Below are 19,710 nucleotides of genomic sequence, written 5' to 3'. Positions count from 1 at the left end.
GCTATTAACCAAGGACCTAAAGTCTCTTCCCAGACTCCTTGACAACATGTTAGCCCTTGTACAATGTAGAACCTTCACACCCCAGAAAGACAGCCAAGGCAAAGGGAAGTATTGTGAAGTGACAGCCAATTAAAGAGAAACTGAGTTCAAATCATAACTAGCTGAGTTCTTCTTGAGTTTATCCGTATTTTTTTCTGACTTAACTTCAGATAAATCAAAATGCTCCATAATATACTGATAAAGTTAATTATTTGACCCTAAGCCAAAACTCAACATTTGTCCCAATTAAATTTCAATCCATTGCTACATTGTTTGAGATCTTTTTGAATCACAATTTTGCCATTTGGTATTTTAGCTCTCTCTCCAAGAGGAGCTCATTTCACATTTTAAACATTTTGGTTTTTTATTCACACACACCTTAATAAGAAGTTTCCTACCAAAGGACTTCATCCCATCACATTTTCCCTCTCCACCATCAAAAATAAATAGACTCACAAAAAAACCGCACACTAAAATTTCTAAGTAGGCTTCTCTTCTTGTGGCAAGAGCAGAAATGGAGAGTAGAAAATGATGTATTTTTTTATTAAAAAATTAAAAAATTGTAAGGTTACTAAAGAAATCAAATGAAATATATTCCTAATGCAGAACTACTGCCATCTTAAGGCCACAGCCCAGTATTATAAATCAGCTTTCGGTTCTATTTAGCTAAATGGCTTAGAGAGATTAATTTTTAGGCATTTGTACATTTTATCATTTTTTTAAAGTACTAGTCTTTATTATTCCCCCTTAAACAAATTATATGACCCAGAGAAGACGTGTAGATTGGCTTATATTATATAAAAGGTTGAACATTATGTTTACTTTGGGGTATTTAGAAAAGCACATTTGAAACTAATGAAAGATTAAACAATCAGGCCATTCCCCCCCCACCCCACCCTCCAGCCAAAATGTTTGGTAAATAACATTTACAATGTAGATGTTAAAATACGGTATTATAAATCCACAAAATATCACTTAGTGAGTTATTTTAGTGTCTAAAACTTAAGCTAGCTGATCACAAAGTTATTATTTAGGTAAATAACAAATAACAAATTAAGTAAAAGCCAAACCTAAGGTTAAAGTTCCTAAATTATAGTATTATCTTTATTAAAATGTAGGTCAGTTATAATGATGAAATTCAATTCTAGAAAATCAGCAATAAAAATCATAACTTCTTATTTCTGAGCTTTTCAAAATTATTTTATAACTTCCTAATTATAAGAAAAAAAGTATACGTACAAGGAGTACTAAAGAAACCCTAAAACTTCACAGCATGATATTGATATTACACATAAAAGTACGAAGATTTTAAAAACTAACAAATAAGCAAAAGACTTAAGCAAAGATCTTTCAAACAACGCATATTATTTGCTACATTGGACACAACAACATCTATATGTTAGTCTGCTGAGGCTGCCTTAACAGAGTACCACAGACTGAGAGGCTTAAATAACAGGAAATTATTTTCTCACAGTTCTGAAAGCTGGAAGACCAAGATCAAGGTGCAGCAGTCAGAATGGCCATCATCAAAAAATCTACAAACAGTAAATGCTGGAGAGGGTGTGGAAAAAAGGGAACCCTCCTGCACTGCTGGTGGGAATGTAAATTGATACAGCCACTATGGAGAGCAGTAAGGAGGTTCCTTAAAAAACTAAAAATAGAACTACCATGTGACCCAGCAATCCCACTACTGGGCATATACCCTGAGAAAACCATAATTCAAAAAGAGTCATGTACCACGATGTTCATTGCAGCTCTATTTACCATAGCCAGGACATGGAAGCAACCTAAGTGTCCATCGACAGATGAATGGATAAAGAAGATGTGGCACATATATACAATGGAATATTACTCAGCCATAAAAAGGAACAAAATTGAGCTATTTGTAGTGAGGTGGATGGACCTACAGTCTGTCATACAGAGTGAAGTAAGTCAGAAAGAGAAAAACAAATACTGTATGCTAACACAGATATATGGAATCTAAAAGAAAAAAACGGTTCTGACAAACCTAGGGGCAGGACAGGAATAAAGACACAGACATAGCGAATGGACTTGAGGTCACAGGGAGGGAGAAGGGTAAGCTGGGACAAAGTGAGAGAGTGGCATTGATATATATACACTACCAAATGTAAAGTAGCTAGTGGGAAGCAGCTGCATAGCACAGGGAGATCAGCTTGGTGCTCTGTGACTACCTAGAGGGGTGGGATAGGGAGGGTGGTGGGGAGATGCAAGAGGGAGGGGATATGGGGTTATATGTATACATATAGCTGATTCACTTTGTTATACAGCAGAAACTAACAAAACATTGTAAAGCAATTATACACCAATAAAGATGTTTAAAAAAAAAAAAAGCAAATCAACTTAGGTATAAAATAAGCTCCAAGGATGTATTGTACAACACGGGGAATATAAACAATATTTTATAATAACTATAAATGGAGTATAACCTTTAAAAATTGTGAATCACTATAGTGTTCACCTGTAACTTATATAAGATTGTACATCTGCTATACTTCAATTAAAAAAAAGAATTAAAAAAAAGAATTTGAAAGCTGTTGCAACAAAAAATAAGCCTAATTAAATTCTGGGAAAATAAATAAAAGAAAAAAAAACCCCAAAAAACAAATACCGTATGCTAACGCATATATATGGAATTTAAAAAAGGGGTAATGATGAACCTAGTGGCAGGGCAGGAATAAAGACGCAGACGTAGAGAAAGGACTTGAGGGGGGTGGGGGAGGGGGGAGGGGAGGGAAGCTGGGATGAAGTGAGAGGGTAGCATTGACGTATGTGCACTACTGGGTGTAGGGTGGGAGGCTGCTGTGTGATGCCGTGGGGATCAGCTCGGTGCTTTGTGAGGACCCAGAGGGATGGGGTGGGTAGGGTGGGGGGGTCGGGGCGGAGGGGATGTGGGGATGTATGTATGCGTGTGGCTGATTCACTTTGTTGTGCAGTAGAAACTGACGCAGTGTTGTGGAGCATTTATACTCCAATAGAGATGTGGAAAAAAAAAGAAAAGATCAAGGTGTAGGTAGGGCTGGGTTCCGGTGAAACCTCTCCTCTTGCTTGCAGGCTGAACCTTCTTCATGTCCTCACGTGGCCTTTCTTTTGTGTATGTGCATCCCTTGTGTCTTTTCCTCTTCTTATAATCACACCAGCCATATTGATAGGTCCCCACTATCATGACCTTATTTAACCATACTTACCTCCTTAAGTCCATATACCCAAATGTAGTCACATTGGGGCTTAGGGCTTCAACATATGAACTTTGGGGGACACAATTCAGTCCCTAACACTGGCATATTTTATATATCACTCAAAGAAACAGAAATTAATTGGAATCGGAGTAGAACATTGAACTTTTGGTTGACAATAGAAGAGGTGTGATATACCACTACATTTGATAAAAGTTTAATGTACAGAAAAAAAGAAAATATCTTCATTTGAAAATAAGCCTGTGGAACAAAGCAAATGTCTGTATTTAAGTTCAGGGTTATGTAAGGAGTGAAGGGAAAGAGGGAAACCACCCCACGTGTTCTTAGAGGAATTAGACTGAGCTTTGAGGTTAGTGGCCAAGAAATGCGAGTGGAGCTCCAGGAGGAGTGGCAGATCTTTCAGGATGATGGGATCCGATTATTTTCTAAACCCTCCTACAAAGTGTAAATGTTGTAGGCTGTCTAGCACAAGACCGTGAGGAATATAAGATGTATAACAGTTGTTTCTCAGCAGAGATACAACTGTTGTTAAGCATGTTCAGGTCTAAGGGCCAACTCTCCAGTCCAAGGGACACTTACGCCATGAAAAAACCATCCTTTCATACTCTTCCTTCTAGCAATGAGTGCACTTGTACATTTACATTACTAAGGTAAGTCCCTAAAGTACCTAATCCCACAATAAAACAAGATATCCTCCAAGGAGACTTATGGCCTTCAATGTGTAGTCTACCTGAAAGTTTGACCCTGGCAGGCACTCTACTGCAGGGGCCAAAGAGGAATGCTAAGGTCAGTTCTATGGCCAATAGACTCACAAAAGGGAAATAGGTACAAGCTATGATACAATCCAGCTTTTGTCTTTTTTGATTCACAGACATGAAAGACATGGTTGTTGGGCTCTAATCAGTGAACAGCTCAATCTTATTTTTTTTAATAATTTTTTTTTTTTTTTTGGTTCCGTTGGGTCTTCGTTGCTGCGTGTGGGCTTTCTCTAGTTGTGGCGAGCAGGGGCTACTTTTCGTTGCGGTGAGGGGGTTTCTCATTGCAGTGGCTTCTCTTGTTGTGGAGCATGGGCTCTAGGGCGCCGGGCCTTCAGTAGTTGTGGCGCCCGGGCTTCAGTAGTTGTGGTGCGCGGGCTTAGCTGCTCCGCGGCACATGGGATCTTCCCAGACTAGGGATCGAACCCGTGTCCCCTGCATTGGCAGGTGGATTCTTAACCACTGGGCCATCAGGGAAGTCCCCACTCAATCTTCTTGAGGATTCTTTCCTGTTCTTCTTCCAGAGAGATTTGTTTGGGGCTTTTACAAGTCATAATGGAACAAGCTATCAATTTATTCAAATGGGTCCACTAGGTATAATAAGTGTCCTACTAGATTGAACTATTTATTGTACTAAATCAATTCCTTGGTTGGTCTATTAGCCCCACAAGTGTTAGTATTTGTAAGGGTTAAATGTAACTCTCAACCAATTATATTTTCATTATGTCATGACTATTGATTTTTTTCTATTGGGTAAAGTGTTCCTTTAAATTTAAAACAGAAGCAGTACAAAGATAATACATTTATATTTTCTCTTTTTAACGTCAATGTTTGTATTTTCGTCTTGTAAATGACTTGTATTTTCTCTTTTAAATAATTTGTATTTTCTCTTTTAAATTATTTTAAAGGTCTCAAAGTCCTAGCCCTTCATCCATCTAAAATGATACTAGCTATAAACAGTCCTTGAGAGAATTGAGAACGCTGTCACTCAAATTATTGTGTTCTATAAACTTTAAACCCTTCTGTTTGCATAAAGTTCTCTCTTCTGTAGTATGTTCTATGAAGTTTCTAATATCCTTTCATAGAAAAAATGCATTACAATAAAAAATAGGATAATCAAATAACAACCAATATTGGTTTCCTTAATCATTGCCATTTTGCAAAATGGTCCTTCACGATTTCTAATAAATTTATTTTCTAACGCGCTCCAGGGGGTGAAATGTTGAAAGGTCTCCCATTCTACTTACAAATACACTTAGGAATTTACTAAAGAATATAAAGTTTTTGATTGAATCCATAGTTAGAGATCTCATGGGCAAAAAAAACCTTCCAAATTATAGGCTAATTGGGTCAGGGGAATATTAGTAGATAAAATTTTCTCCATAATCTTACATTAGTTCGCACACAAGAGTAAAGGGTCAGGTGTACCTTGACATTCGCTTGGTTTCCCTGGCGCCTTGAAAACCACGGGGAGGCCCGGTTAATTCTGCGGCGAAGGCTATGCGCCAACAGGGGCTTAGTGCCGCCTCCAATTCCTGCAGCAGCGGCTCCGCTCCTGGTCACATCCCGCCTTCGGGACTTCGGGGCGGGGGTCAGGGTGGTGACAGTGAGGCAGGAGCCGGCCTGGGAGTGTCAGCGGAAAGCCGGGCGGCGAACCGGCCAGTCGGGGCGCGGGGAAGGTCGGCTGCGAGGGGCGGGCAGAAGCGCGGCAGGGGGCGGGGCTGGCGGGCGCGGGAAGCGCGAGGGGCAGCGGTGCGGCGTCCAGGGGGCGGCCGCAGCCCCGCCCCGCCCCGCCGCGTCCTGCCCTGTAGTCCCGCAGCGTCCTGCCCGCGCGCTCTTCGCCGCCTCTCGGGGTCTAGGCGCTCGTTGGTGCTCCGCGCGCAACTATGGCTCAGCACTTCTCCCTGGCCGCCTGCGACGTGGTCGGCTTCGACCTGGACCACACTCTGTGTCGCTACAACCTGCCTGAGAGCGCCCGGGTGAGTGGCGCGGGCTGCCGGGTCGCACGGCTTGCAGCCTCCATGGCGGCTGGGGCTCGAGTTTCCTCCCGGCTTAGGCGGCGGCGAGCGTCGGCGGCGAGCGTCGGCGGGGCCCTGCAGCCGCCGCGCCTTAGCGCAGAACTCGGCCTCCCACGGCGAGGCGGGGCGGAAGGAAGTGTGCATCCCCCCCATCCCCGCCCGTGCTGTGGGTACCGGCTTATTTAGCCCAGCCCTTAGCCAAGTTTGAGAGATGGGTGGGGAAGAAAAGGGGCGAAGGAGGGACAAGTCGTGCAAGATTGGGCTAGGGAAACGGTTCCTGGGGCAGAGGAAGGGCGGGGCTAGGGGAACTCGGGGTGTCCTTTGCATATCTCCGGCTTTGGAACTTCTCAGTAAATCGTTCTGGCCACCAGCAGAGCGCCGATACAGCCACCTGGTTAACGACTTGTATTTTCTTTGGCTGCGTTTTTCTTTTGCACGTCCATGAGACCGCCTGTCAGTTTTTAAACACTGCAGTCCAGGAGAAATTGTGTGGTGTATTGGAAGACTAACCGAAAAGCCATTAACATGTTAGCCCTAATTTTGCCTTTTGCCAAGAGAAGGAAATAAATTTTGCTCACCTGTTGCGTGCTCCATGCACCTTGAGTAAGGTCTAATCCTGACAACAACCTGGGTCCTCACTGCACTTAGGGAGGGAGGGGGAAGTGGGGTGTGTATGATTCCACACCCGTACCCTGAAGTGAATTGTTCTCCCTCCTCCATTCCTTTGGTTTCACAAGGAAAGTAATTTTGAAAAATTAACTTTTTTTTTTTTTTTTTAGTCAAATATATAAGTATCCAAGCGAAATAAGCTGGTTATGGTAGTCAAAGCGAGGACTCTGCAGCCAGACTGCAGACAGAGGGCACCAGCTCCTCTGTTCCTAGCTCTATGACCTCGGGCAAGTTAACTTAACCCGTGTCTATTCTCAGTTTCCCTGTCTGTAAAATGGGGCTAATAATTGGATTTGCCTGGAAAGGTTGTTGAAAGGATTAAAAGGGTAAAGGATGTGTAATGCTTAGAGCTGTGTTGACACATACAAGTGTTTGCTTTTATAGTCACCACCCATATCATTCCCCAGCCTGACCACTTACGAATAGAGCTCCTGGCCGCTGGTGCTGGCATCAGCCAGGGCTGCTCCTCAGTATGGTGAGGTCAGTGCTCCAATCAGCAGTTCAGGTACCCCTCAAAGGTCAAAACAGTGTCTGAATTACTCATGTTCTCTATGTACAGATGGTGGAAAAAAAGAAGTGTACTGTTCCTTCTATTATACTTTCCTGCTTTCCTGCTGTACAGGTGTTTCCTTAGTCATGTTGAGAGCTGAGGAGACTTCTCGATCCTTGGCCACTGGTTCCTCTAGGTCTTTGACTCATATTTTCCTTCCCTTTGCCTTTCAAATCTTTTCCTGATTAACATTTTCTTGCATTTCCTCCCTAGTCACCTTCATTTGGAGGAAATATTGTTAAAACCATTGTCATTAGAGCCAATTTTGTGCATGTGTGAGCATAAAATTTAAGAATACAGGATCCTTAAAAGACAAGAGTTCTTTACTATAAGCCTCGAATATAAGTGATATTTAAAGGTTGAAAACATTAACCTAGTGCATTTTGTATCCTGTTTGGTTCAGAAATCTTTTATTAAGTACCAACAATGTGCTGAGCACCATAATAGAGTTAGGGATACAGAGATAACACAGGTCTTCAGGTGGCCTTGTAATGGGTAAAGATGTTGAAAGGTTAGTTCCGGTCCCCTGTACTGAGGGCAGCATTGCCTGGTCCTTGCTGCTGGCTGTTTGTTACCTGTGCCTGGGGCCCTCCTCCCTGCATCACACAAACTCCTCAGCTGGCAGGTCTCATCTTAAGTAGCCCAGGCCCCTAAAGTTTACTTTTCTGTCCCTATCCCATCTGCAGTTTTCCATAAAAACCTTAATTTCTCACAGTACTTACACACTGCATTAAATTTTCCTGTTTACTTGTTGGAATCTTTCCCTAGATCCTAGAGCCATGACCCCTTGACATCAGTATCTGTGACAGTTTATTGTGTGTTCTGTGTGCCAAGCTGACTACGTGCACGTACGGGATTCAATAAATAATTGTGGAACAATTGCATAAATAATAGGTATTTTAGTAACTGAAAATAGCACTAACAGCCACTATTCTAATAAGCATTCTGCTGTATAAACTGGTTTGATCCTTACAACCATGTTAGATGTTATTATCATCATTTAGAGATGAGGACACTGAGTCACAGAAAGGATAAATAGCTTATCCAGGGTCACCCAGCAAGGTGGTCCAGCTGGCAGGTCTCTGCTACCTCCCACCAGGCTTTATGTGTGCTGCAAATCCCAGAGGAGAGTCCTTGGAGTGAGTGAGGCTTGGGTCCCAGCACAGGAGTTACAAGTGGCAGGTCAGGAAGCAGAGAGGAGCATTTCCAGCAGAGGAAATACGGCCAGGGCAAGGACCTAAAGGTGCGAAACAGCGCCTGGATCTGCTGGGTGTCAAGCAGAAGGTGGGGCGTTGCAGGAGAAGATGCCGGAGATGGCAGTGGCGCTGCATCATGGATCACTGCGCGTGCCTCTCATATCTGTGTCATAGGCATTTAGTGAAGTGCAGAGTGTCGTGCAAACGTGAAACTGGGTGCGTCGCCTCGCCGGAGGGGCTCGGGAAAAGCATCGTAGAAATGATGACACCTGTGCTGTCCTGGAGTTGCTGACTCAGGAGCGTCTGGACCCAGGCAGTTAACTTAAACGTGCGGCTGGGAGAGTGCGCCCACGCCCCCTCCTCAGGCGCAGCTGTGCTCAGCTCCTGCCAGCATTTGCCGTGGGGCGTAGAGGCTCAGTCTTGTCAGGTCTAATTCTCTCAAGACAAATTAGAAATCTAAGCTTGTATGAGAAGTCTTTCAATTTTTAAACGCCAGCTCATTTTCAAACACAGCAGGATAATAGGGTTGCCAGATGTAGCAAAGAAAAATACAGGACACCCGGTTCAATTTGAATTTCAAATAAAAAAAACATTTTTAGTATATGGGTGTTCCAGATATTTCATGGGATAAGCTCATACTATAAAATTATTTGTTGTTTAGCCGAAAATCAAATTGAGCTGGGTGTTTCATATTTTATCTGGCAGCCTTCAGTGGGAACCAAATATAATTTGTGGTCTGCGTAGGACCCACAGGGCACCAGTTTGCACCCGCTGTGGATTGTGTGTGATTATTAGTCAGGTGAGGCTGTTGAGAAAGTAAGTGGCAGTTAAGGCTGGGAGAGCAAGGGGGTGGGGGTGGTGGAGGCCCTGTGCCATGAAGGCTTCTGTGGTGACTCAACATAATTTGAGGAAGAGCTTCAAGGACCAAGGCCTTGGGACTAGAAGAGGGCTTTCAAAGGCACAGATTCCCTGCTTTTCTCAGCACCTCTGTTCTCTGCTCCTCTTTACACATTGACCCCATTCTCTCCTATTACAGAACCATCTCCTTGGAGAGGTAAGGAACACAGCTCTGGAGGCCTCTGTTGGCATCCCTACTAGAAAGGGCCCTTTCTCTTGGGAAGGAATCTGACCTCATTGGAATCACATGCCCATACGTTAATCAGTATTGCCAAGGGATGAGACCCTCCAGTTGTCCAAGGTTGAATAAATACTTTGACCAGAGGCAAGTCTGATGGTGTGCAGTAACCACTGGTAGCTTGAAACTGGCCATGGTGGGGGTAACTATACCATGGAAATGAGCAAATGCTACAAGTCAGGACCTTTTTTTTTTTTTTTAACCAGCGCCCGACTGATAATAATAGCAGTACTTAAATTGAATTTACTTGTATGCCATGCACTGCTCTAAGCATCTGAGGATTTTCATTAACATGGGATTTACATCTCTTAATCCCAGGGCACTGGTTCCTTGCAGGCAGGATCATGATGTGTATTTTTTGTTGTCCATAGTACTTTGTACCTCAGAGTGACTCAGTACATTTTATGTTTGAATGAAAATTCATATAACGTAGAAGTCATTGATTTTCAGTCATCTCGGGGTTTCAGGAATTTTGTCGGGGCCCGACCCTATCCTGTAGGCTTGGAATTTCTGGGTGGCTTTAAGAACCATCAACTGTGGTTCTGACTACCACCAGGGTTGAGAACTGTGGATGCATAGTGTTGACTTAATGTAGCTCTGTGGACAACTGACCTGAATCAGGGTCACATTGCATTGTATGGGGGTACATGTGTAGCCATTTTCATTAACTTTACGACAGAGGACAGCTCTGTTTGACAAGGAGCCTTTTGCTTTCTCCACACTCATCTCCTAACACTCGAAACCCCAGTCCCCAACTTCAGCTGTGTGCCCCCTGGACTTGGATTGCCCTCTCCCCGCTGGACTCACCCAGCTGACTGCTCCATCTCGCAGGTGTCAGTGTGTACATCGCCACCCCAGGGAGGCCTTCTCCTCCTCCTCCTCCTCTTCTTGCTGTATCTACTCTCGCTTCCCCCTTGTGCCATTCCAGTGCTATCAAAACCTGTCATGGGTTAACATCTCCAGAAGAAGGATGGGGTTGCTCAGTGTGTCTCCTTGGACACTCCTCAGTCTCAAAAAACCCGGCATTTTGTTGTTGCTGAGAATGAAAAGATGTGTCAGCCATCTGCAGAGCATTTATCTTTGTGCTTGCTTCCAGAGGCTTCCTTCTTCCTCTTTCCTTAGCTTTTCTTATGGTGGGGAAAAGAAGATACTCACTTTGTCTGATGGAGGCACCATGATTCCTTCTTTAGAGTACCTGCCTGGTCCCTATGTGTATTTCTCTTTGAGACTCCCCTGTGTCAGATGACAAAACTAAAACAAGGTAGTAATGAGTTTGTTGTCCTTCCTTTGGAGAAGATAATCCACAGATTGGGAGAGTGCAGTGCCCCACAAGCAGTGGAGCACTCTTCCCCAGGGATTTTGGGCAAGACCGTGTTTTATAGAGTGTTAGAAGAGGCACCACAGAAATAGGGCACGATTGGCTAGGAGGTCGGGGATTTCCTGATAGGCACTGCAGGTCCTGTTTTCTAGGGTGAGGTAAGCGAGCTTAAAGCTGATGTGGAGGATTGTGATTGGTGTATGTTAGGTCTCCGTGACAGGGGTTTTCTGTAAGCGCACACTGTCTTAGGTTTAGATTTGTGACCAGAGCTGGGCCAGTGGGGCGGCCTCCGTTTTGTGGGGCCCAGTATATGCGTTAGCATTATCAGCCGCCATGGGGCCTTTCTAGCAAGGGTGGATGGAGGATGGATGTGATGATAGAGTGGTCATTATGTTTATCCTCTGGTGATCTGTTAAATCAGTTTACAAAGCTTCGTCAAGTCTTAATGATCTCCAACCCATTAGGCTTTGGGAGTAAGATTAATAATTGTCCTTGGTGGTATAATTGTATACTGATGGTATAAAAAAGACACAGCAGCTACCTGGGGCTCTCAGGAGTGGGTAAATTGCTTGGGACGGAGTGTTAACCTGCAGAGCTTCACAATTACAGATACTACAGATTCCCTCCCACCTGTCTTATGACTGATTCCATTAGGTTTTCAGGTCTGTGAAGCTAAGAATGAATAGTGAATTTTACATTTAATCTTTTTTCCTTCTTTTTATTAACAGCTCATTTATAATAGCTTTGCTCAGTTCCTGGTCAAGGAGAAAGGGTACGACAAGGAATTGCTCACTGTGACTCCAGAGGATTGGGATTTCTGGTAAGCAGCTTTTTTAAGGTCAGCACATTCCCTCTGATTTTTAATTATTGTGGATAAAATTTTAATGCTTCTCTTCTACGGAAGCAGAAAGTGAAATGTGAAATTGAGTCAAAGGACAAAATGCCTTATGTACTAAAAAGTTTTATGTTTGATGAATTAAAGTCCTTTCTACTTTTAAGTTAAGACTTGTTTAATTAAGTATGAAAACAAGCTAAGAGCATATGTGACTAATTTGAGTATTTTTACATGGTTTAATCTGTCGTTATTAAGAGTTTGAGAGGTTATTAAGAACTGTCTAAAATTTACATCTTTTATTAAAAAATTTTCTTTTATTGCCCTTCAAATATAGAACTGTAAGAAAAGAGGAAATCATCATATTTTGAATAAGTGTCTGAATTGGGACATTTGTTTTTCTGTAATTGGGTAGATACCCTTATGCCTGAGACTCTGACTTAAACTCCCTTCCTGGCTTAGGAGTCTCAACTTTGCAAGGCTTCCTTTGTCCTTCTTCCTCATTTAAACAATAAAACAAACAAAAGTCCTATTAAACCACTTTAAATTGTTCGGTTGAAAAATAATAGTAGTCCTGAAACACATGAAAAATACATACAGAAATAATTCTAGAACAACAGAGTTCATCTGTTATACATTCTTCCAATGTTTGGTTAGTCCTTTTTGATTTATCCCTTTTAGCAAACGAAGAAACAAATATTTTACTGTATGAAACAGCCGACTCTGGAAATTTTACTGTGGACCAAACTAAATAATGCTTCTAAAGTACCCTGTCGTTTTCTTTATAATTCTCTTGGTATTTGGTGGCCGTTTTACCTTCTTGCTTTTATTACTCACGATAATGAATCTGTACCCATTTTTCTTCCCAAATCCCATAAGTCTTTTACAGTGAAGAACCTAAAACTTAGTATTTGACTTTGTTTTAGTGGTTTTCAATAATATGCCTAGTCCAGAGGGCTAGTTCTTATAACCCAACCTAAATTGAGGCAGATTCTAAAGAGTACGTAGAAAAGATTCTGGCTAAGATCTTAACTTGTAGAATACAAATGTGTGTTTGTGTGTGTGTTTTATTTAATGGAAAGCATTTGTACATTTTAACAGAGGCATACAATGGTGTTCATTTTTTGTTCTCTGTGAGTATTTTTATTCCTCTTTTTAAAAGCTCAAAGATTTTAGACACTGAATATGCTGTCCTTGGTTTGCCCACATAACAGTTTTCCTTATGTACTTGCTCTGAGGATGATATTTAATTTTAGAATTGATAGTCTTACTTGTTTGATTAACATATCATTCACTTGGGTGGGAGAGTCCTTTTTTAGCACTGTGATTTTTTGAAAATATAAATTTTTATTTCTTGGGTTAGGTAACTATGTGAATTGACTGGTAATCAGAATTTTCTGTTTCAGTTGCAAGGGCTTGGCATTGGATCTGGAAGACGGGAACTTCATTAAACTTGCAGATAATGGCACCGTGCTCAGGTAATAAAATTTAGTTGTGAAGTCAAAACTTTACTCTTTCCAGGACATTTTATTACCGTATAGCATTTGATAGTTAAGGTATGGGTTAAAGAAGATTATTACTTTAGTCAATCAGATGGCAGATTATCTATGTGCCTGCATGTCTTTGTGTGATTCGTTTGAGCCATTTAAATATAAATCTGGAAGCATTAGATTGAAAGGTCTAATTCTTTAAATTTAGCTCATCAGAAATATTTTCAGGAAATACAGTAGAATGTTAATAACTTGCTTTATCTCTTTGACCACCCATACTGCAAAAGAGCCTGGGAATTATATTGTGCTAACCTGGAGTAAAATTGAAGCTGTCTTTATTAAGAAAGAAGGAGAGAATGGATGTTGGGTGGGGATTGGTGGTCTAGGCACACCGCTCTTTCTTCCGCCATTTCTCTAAATTCACCCCCATCACGCAGGGCCCATGGTGTGTCTCAGCTCCTTCTGGAAGTGTTTCTAGATTGTTCCAACCTTCATAAGTATCTCCCCCCTCCCAAACTTAGTGCTGACTCCCTTTCCTTCCCTCCTCTTAGGGTGAGTCCAACACTTCGAGTAGGGCGAGCAGTTGAGAAGCAGCTGCCATCCCTGCCCTTAGTCTTACAGAGGGTACCAAGGAGTGAGCATCTACTTTTCCCCCAGTACTGACAGTACAGGCAGTTAACGTGGCCGTGCAGCTGTACGATTTACTATTTATGCTGACATGGTCAGAGTTCACGAAGAGGATGCTCAGCACAGGTTACCCCTTGTACATACTCTCCCTTTGGGTACATCATTCTTTTTGCACAGTTCAGACTCACACTGTACCCCAGACTGTCCCCTAAGGTGTAGGCCAGCCAGCCAGGTGTGGTTCCACTTCTGATTATTTTATAATTCATTTGCAGGTTTTTTCTCAGGCAACTAGAGATAGGGTGTGTGTATTGATTTGTGTGTGTACACCACACACACACAGTGCAGCTTTGACCATGACCTTAAATGCCACTTTCAGATTCTTACAGTATAGTTGGCTGTCTTCAATCACGGTTAAAAGAATAGAAAACATTCCACAGTTTCGCTTCTTTCTTTTATTGTTATGTCTGTCTGTTGTTGGTCCCCACTTACAACACCCTTTTCCCAAGGTCTGACCGTCTCCATGCAAGTTCTGGCCAACCTGCAGCTTCTCCTGAATTTACAAGGTTATGTCCTTGATGCCTGCCTCCAAACAATATAGTAGATTCCTTTTCTGATCGTATTTCTTGCTCAAGGTTCCTCCACCCTTACATATAGCTTTTATGTACATATTAACCTCTTTATAAATAGGATCCCGATTATGATTTTCCTCCATTTGCCCTTCTTATTTCATTTCCTTTTCCTTCATTTTGCTTTGCCACCACAATATAACACCAAGAGAAGACTAATAATACTCCCTAGCATTATGATTTCTCAAAGTAAACAACATAAAATATCAACTGTTTCTCTACAGGGTAAGATTCTCTTAACCAAGCCCAACGGATGCAAAAGCAGTATTTCGAGTACAAAAAATAGCTACTTTCTTGTCTTCCTGTTCCAAGTTTTGCCACATTCGTCTTGCTGTTTCCCATTGTGTTTTTAGCTATGTGGTGTCCTTGAGTGGCATGTTACTACCCCGTCTTCATCTTCGTAAGTCCCCTGTGCTCACAGCCGCCGGCCCTGGGTGCCAGGCGCCTCCCTGCTCCTGCAGGCCTGACCAGCTCGTGCTCTGACTGCTGCCCTTTCTCTCCTGCTGCCAGACCAGCTTCCCACCCAGTCCCTGCCCTTGTTTCCTCATTGTTCCAGTCAGGCTAATCTTATCTGCATAGTTAATTGACAACTTCTTAGGCAAGAAGTCGTCATATTTCTCCCAGAGAAATTGTGGTTTCTAGTATTGGTCCAGGGCAACTACCATAGCGTTGACCTCAGAGTGAGCTGCAACCACTTTGCTGGTTGATGGGTGAAATGGAGAAGAATAAGAGCTGTCAAGAGAAATGCCTTATAGGATCGTAAATGGGGAAGTCATCCAGTTGAAAACCTTTTTTGTAAAAAACCTTTCATAGTATTAGGGTGAATTAACAATAACAAGGCTGCAGGAGGGGGTGTTCAGGAGAACCACTGATGAGTCACGTGCCTCATCTCCCCAAACCAGGGCAAGCCACGGCACAAAGATGCTGGCTCCAGAGCTGCTGGCAGAGGAGTACGGCAGGAAGGAGTGGAAGCACTTCATGCCAGACTCGGGAATGGCCTGCCGGTCAGGTATGGGTCACGTGTGGGGCCGCACTGCCATTCCCTCCCCTGTTGTTTTGGACCCTGAGCCTGTGACGTCAGGACACAAAGAAGACCCTCCTTGCACCCTGCTGGGCGGGACCCACGAAGGACCTGCTATGGTTTCATAGGAATAGGATGTATTTTTTTCCCACGTGTCTGATTTTCTCTTTGGCAGTTGGTTCTGTTTTATTTAACGTTCTGTTGATTCACCTTTCTACTTGCACTTGTTCTGGAGTAAAGAACAAGGAATAATACATTCCTTGTTCTGTATTTTTATCAATTTGTTACATGCACAATCCTTACTTTTGTTTCTCTGTCCCCCACTACTCCCCACATTACTCATCTCTCCTGTTTTCTAGAATTCTTTTCTTTACTGCCATTTCTAGTACCTTCTGCCTTTGTTTTTTTTTCCCCTTTATTTCAAGTGATTTTACACATTTTTCCAACTCTCTTTAAAGAGCTTCACTGTGAGTAAACAAAAGATTTTTCGAAAATTATTTATAAACACAGATGTGCATAAATTAGTAAAGAATCATTAAAACATTATTATAAACAGATGGACCTTATTAAAAGTCCTGATTGTTAGTTTTTCATTTGTTCTATTTTTTTTTTTTTGCCATTTTCTCCTACACTACAGTTTTGAAATGCGCCTATTTTCATTTAGAAAATGTAGTAACCGGAAAACAGTTGGAGTTATTCCTTATTACTGTTGTGTTTTTGTTTGTTACATTTGCTATCTTTTGGGGTTTTTTTTGTTTTTTTGTAGTGAGATGAAAATGTCAGGAAATGTGCGTTATCTTGATAAAATAAGTTGATAGGAAAAACTGATGTTTCACCTTGGGGTTAGGTATAGAATGCTTTCACACATCTCAACTCAGAATAGCTAGGAAGTTAAATGGATGGATTTCCTTTTTACTCAAGTGATAGGGAACGCCTGTTGTCTGTCCAGATGTAGGCAGTTGTAAATACACGTGAACAACATGGGTTTGAATTGCTCAGATCCACTTATACACGGATTTTTTTTCCATGGTAAATACTGTAGTGCTACACGATCCACAGTTCATTGAATCCGTGGGTGCGGAATTGCGGGTAAGGAGGGCTAACTATAAATTATACTCAGATTTTGGATGGCGTGGAGGTCAGAGCCACGAACCTCCCCCCCCGCCATTGTTCATGGGTTAACTATAAACTCTTCCCTTCTCCCAGAAAAGGTTGGCACCCAGCTAAGTGTTTTATTCTGACATCCATTCAGAAATCGGGAGTATTTTAAAGAAGTAAAGTATTTCCCAGCTACAAAAGAAAGCATTCACCCAACACGACACGCCTGTTTACCCACTGCTCTGCCCGCTGGAGAGCACTGCCTCCTAGAATCCTAAGCTTCCTTGTGGTGCGTAATTTACCCAGGAGCGCTCGCTCAGAGGATGGTCTTGGAGTTTATTTACTCCTAATTGGGCTGGTTAGGGAAGTGTTTCCACTCCAGGTGCCCAGGGATGGGGTTGTGACACATAATAGAAGCCTACTGTTTCTGCAAAATAGTAAGAGAAAGCTAATGCCTTTGAAACATAACACATTTTTTTTCAATGTAGAGACATAAAAGAAGGAAAAAATGGCCTATGATTCCAGTTAAACTTTGTTTACACTAAAAAAAGTAATGGGAGCATATGATCAGGAGATGTAAATATTATAGAAAGAAATAAAATGAAGAGTAGTTATTTCCCACCCCTGTCCCCCACAATCCCCTTTCCCCGAAGCTTATTTTTTTAAGTATACAAAAAGGATCATACTTTTTCTGTACTTTGCTTTTTTTCATTTACATCTTGGAGATTCCGTCACAATAGCACAAACACAGATGTACTTCATTCTTTTCAATGCAGGCATGCTCTGCCATCCAGTGCCTATATCATGATTTATTTCATCAGTGTCCTCACGTTGGACATTTATGTTGCGAGTGGTGTTTGACCCTTACAAACAAGCCTGCAGTGACGTTTTCATACATGTATATTTTGCACTTTTGTAAATATATCCAGGGTAAGTTTTTAGAAATACAGTTGCTCTACGGATATGTGGGTTTAAAATACTGCCAAATAAGGCCTTTATTTTCAGGAACTCCAGTTGATTCTTTATGGGCTACTTCCTTCTACAATGAGTATATTCGTGTTCAGAGTTAAGTAGAAAGTTGTAAAGTACAAATCCCTACCAGTACGCTTAGGGAATTTGAAGCATTGATGGACACAAACATTTTATTGACAAGTTATTTGATAAGCACTTTTCACGTGGTTGCCCTGGCATGAGTATGGTTTTTCTTACCAGCCAATTTCCAGAGAGCAAGTCCTTTTGATCTTTTTCTTCCCATACTGGTAGATTATGCAGAAACAGCTTGGTCTAGTGGAAATCACAAGGGGCTTGGAGCCAGACAGTCCTGGATCGTAGTAACTCTGTTACTTGCTGGATAAAGTGATCTGGTCAATTACTAAGCCATTCTTAGCATCCCTTTCTTTATCGTTAAATGGAGATGATATCACTTGTCTGCAGGAGAAGTGGGGACTTACACTATCGTGAATTGTTCTCTTCCCCTCAGTCATTCATATGCCTTTGTTCCATCATCACTAAGAGTACACAGGTTTGCAAGGCTGAGGTGTTGGCAGTGGGTTTTGGTGGAACAGTTTTTCTGTGGGTAAAGCTTAATGATCATAGGACTCGATCTTGATTCAGAGGCTTGTTCTCTTGAACTAAACTCAGTAATCACCTCATTCCCAGTGAGCTGTCTGCCCTGTAAGGAGGTGGAGGGCCAAAGCTTTCATGAGCACAGTCTCTGAGCTTGATGTTGGGAGAGGCATTGAGAGCAGCCTGGCACTGTTAACATGTCACAGCTGCACAAACCCTGTTATGTCCACGCGTTGGTCATCTAGCCCATTTTTGATAGTCGAGTGACATCAGCCCCTTGCCTTGAGGGTGGAAGTCAATGAGTCCTTCTCATCCAACCCCTGAGCTATTTGATTAGCTTGGTTGATTAGCTCAACCAAGGCTCATAATCCATGTTTCAACTCATAAACTGAATTTCATCTATTAATGCCCACAAAAGGAGAAAAAGGGGACAGGAAAAGCAAGAGTACAACAATGACACACCTCCTGCTCCCACAGTGCCCAAGACAACTAGCTGTCTGGTTCAGGCAGGTCACTCTGGTGTCACAGGCCAAGAAATTAGATACAGTTCAGGTTAGTGAGCCTTGAGAACCTGTGCCCACTGTCCTGGTCCCTGCAGCCCTGGAGTGTTGTGTGGTCTCATAGCATAGCAGTGTGGGCAGAAGCATACACAGAATAGCTTCTCCCTTTCCTCCAAATTCCTGCTTTTCCACACGCTGACAAAGACATCTTAACCTTTCTTAGGAATGAAAATGAGTCTGAGATGTTCCCACAACAATTTCAGCTGTGAAAGAGTAGAAAACAGGAAGACTATGCTAACCAGAATATTTTTAACTGAGGGAAAGGACATACAAACCTATGCAACCATTTTGTGAATTAACAGAACTTTGACTTTATTCCTTATATATCCTTAATAATTTGACATGAAGACGTGAGGGGCATTAAATAGCATTTAAAGGGATAGACATCTGGCCCTTGCAGAGAGTTTTCTCCTAATTTACCCGTGACACTTCTTCATTCCAAAATATAGTTGACTCTTGAACAACTCAGGGGTTGGAGACACTTACCCTCGTGAAGTCAAAAATCTGAGTATAACTTTATGGTCGCCCTCCCTACCTGGGGTTCCTCCCTATCTGAGGCTCTACATCTGTGGATTCAACCAACTGCAGATCACAGATCATGCACTGCTATAGTATTTACTATTGAAAAAATTACATGTATAAGTGGACTCACGCAGCTCAAACCCATGTTGTTCAAGGGTTGACAGTAATCCACTCTATTTTTAGATCATTCATTCATTCAACAAACATTTATTGAGTGCCTACAATATGCTGGACATTGTGCTTAGTGGACACTAAGAAACAAGGCAGCTGTGTTGCATAACCTCATACACAGCTTACAAATGGGAGGAGTGGGGACTCAGAATCAGGCAGTTACCAATACTCTGCACAAGAGTAATTATGACCATTTGAAAAGTACTTTCTTACATTAAACTGAAATCTGACTCCATGTATTGGTTCTGTTGGATTCCTCCTTGCACCAAGGGTTCTCTAGAGGACTCTGAGGTTACGTTCCC

At 42.2% G+C, this 19,710-nt stretch overlaps 2 protein-coding genes across 3 annotated transcripts in view; one reads left to right on the top strand and one right to left on the bottom strand.

Annotated features, from left to right (window-relative positions):
- Nucleotides 1-5,722, bottom strand: part of FRK (fyn related Src family tyrosine kinase) — a 121,437-nt gene extending 115,715 nt beyond the window's left edge. The window contains exon 1 of the mRNA XM_068551197.1: nucleotides 5,438-5,722. Within this exon, the coding sequence (XP_068407298.1) occupies nucleotides 5,438-5,445 (8 nt within the window). The 5' untranslated portion in view covers nucleotides 5,446-5,722. The remainder of the gene's footprint in view (nucleotides 1-5,437) is intronic.
- A 9-nt stretch (nucleotides 5,723-5,731) lies between these two features.
- Nucleotides 5,732-19,710, top strand: part of NT5DC1 (5'-nucleotidase domain containing 1) — a 122,283-nt gene continuing 108,304 nt past the window's right edge. For both annotated transcript variants that reach the window (XM_068551199.1, XM_068551198.1), the window contains exons 1-4: nucleotides 5,732-5,988; nucleotides 11,624-11,715; nucleotides 13,134-13,205; nucleotides 15,373-15,479. In XM_068551199.1, the coding sequence (XP_068407300.1) occupies nucleotides 5,896-5,988; nucleotides 11,624-11,715; nucleotides 13,134-13,205; nucleotides 15,373-15,479 (364 nt within the window). In that variant the 5' untranslated portion in view covers nucleotides 5,732-5,895. The remainder of the gene's footprint in view (nucleotides 5,989-11,623; nucleotides 11,716-13,133; nucleotides 13,206-15,372; nucleotides 15,480-19,710) is intronic.

This window comes from Eschrichtius robustus, chromosome 9 (genome assembly GCF_028021215.1).
Source record: "Eschrichtius robustus isolate mEscRob2 chromosome 9, mEscRob2.pri, whole genome shotgun sequence".
Taxonomy (NCBI): Eukaryota; Metazoa; Chordata; class Mammalia; order Artiodactyla; family Eschrichtiidae; genus Eschrichtius; species Eschrichtius robustus.
The sequence above is the reverse complement of the archived record's forward strand: the minus strand, read 5'-3'. Positions and strand labels throughout refer to the sequence as shown.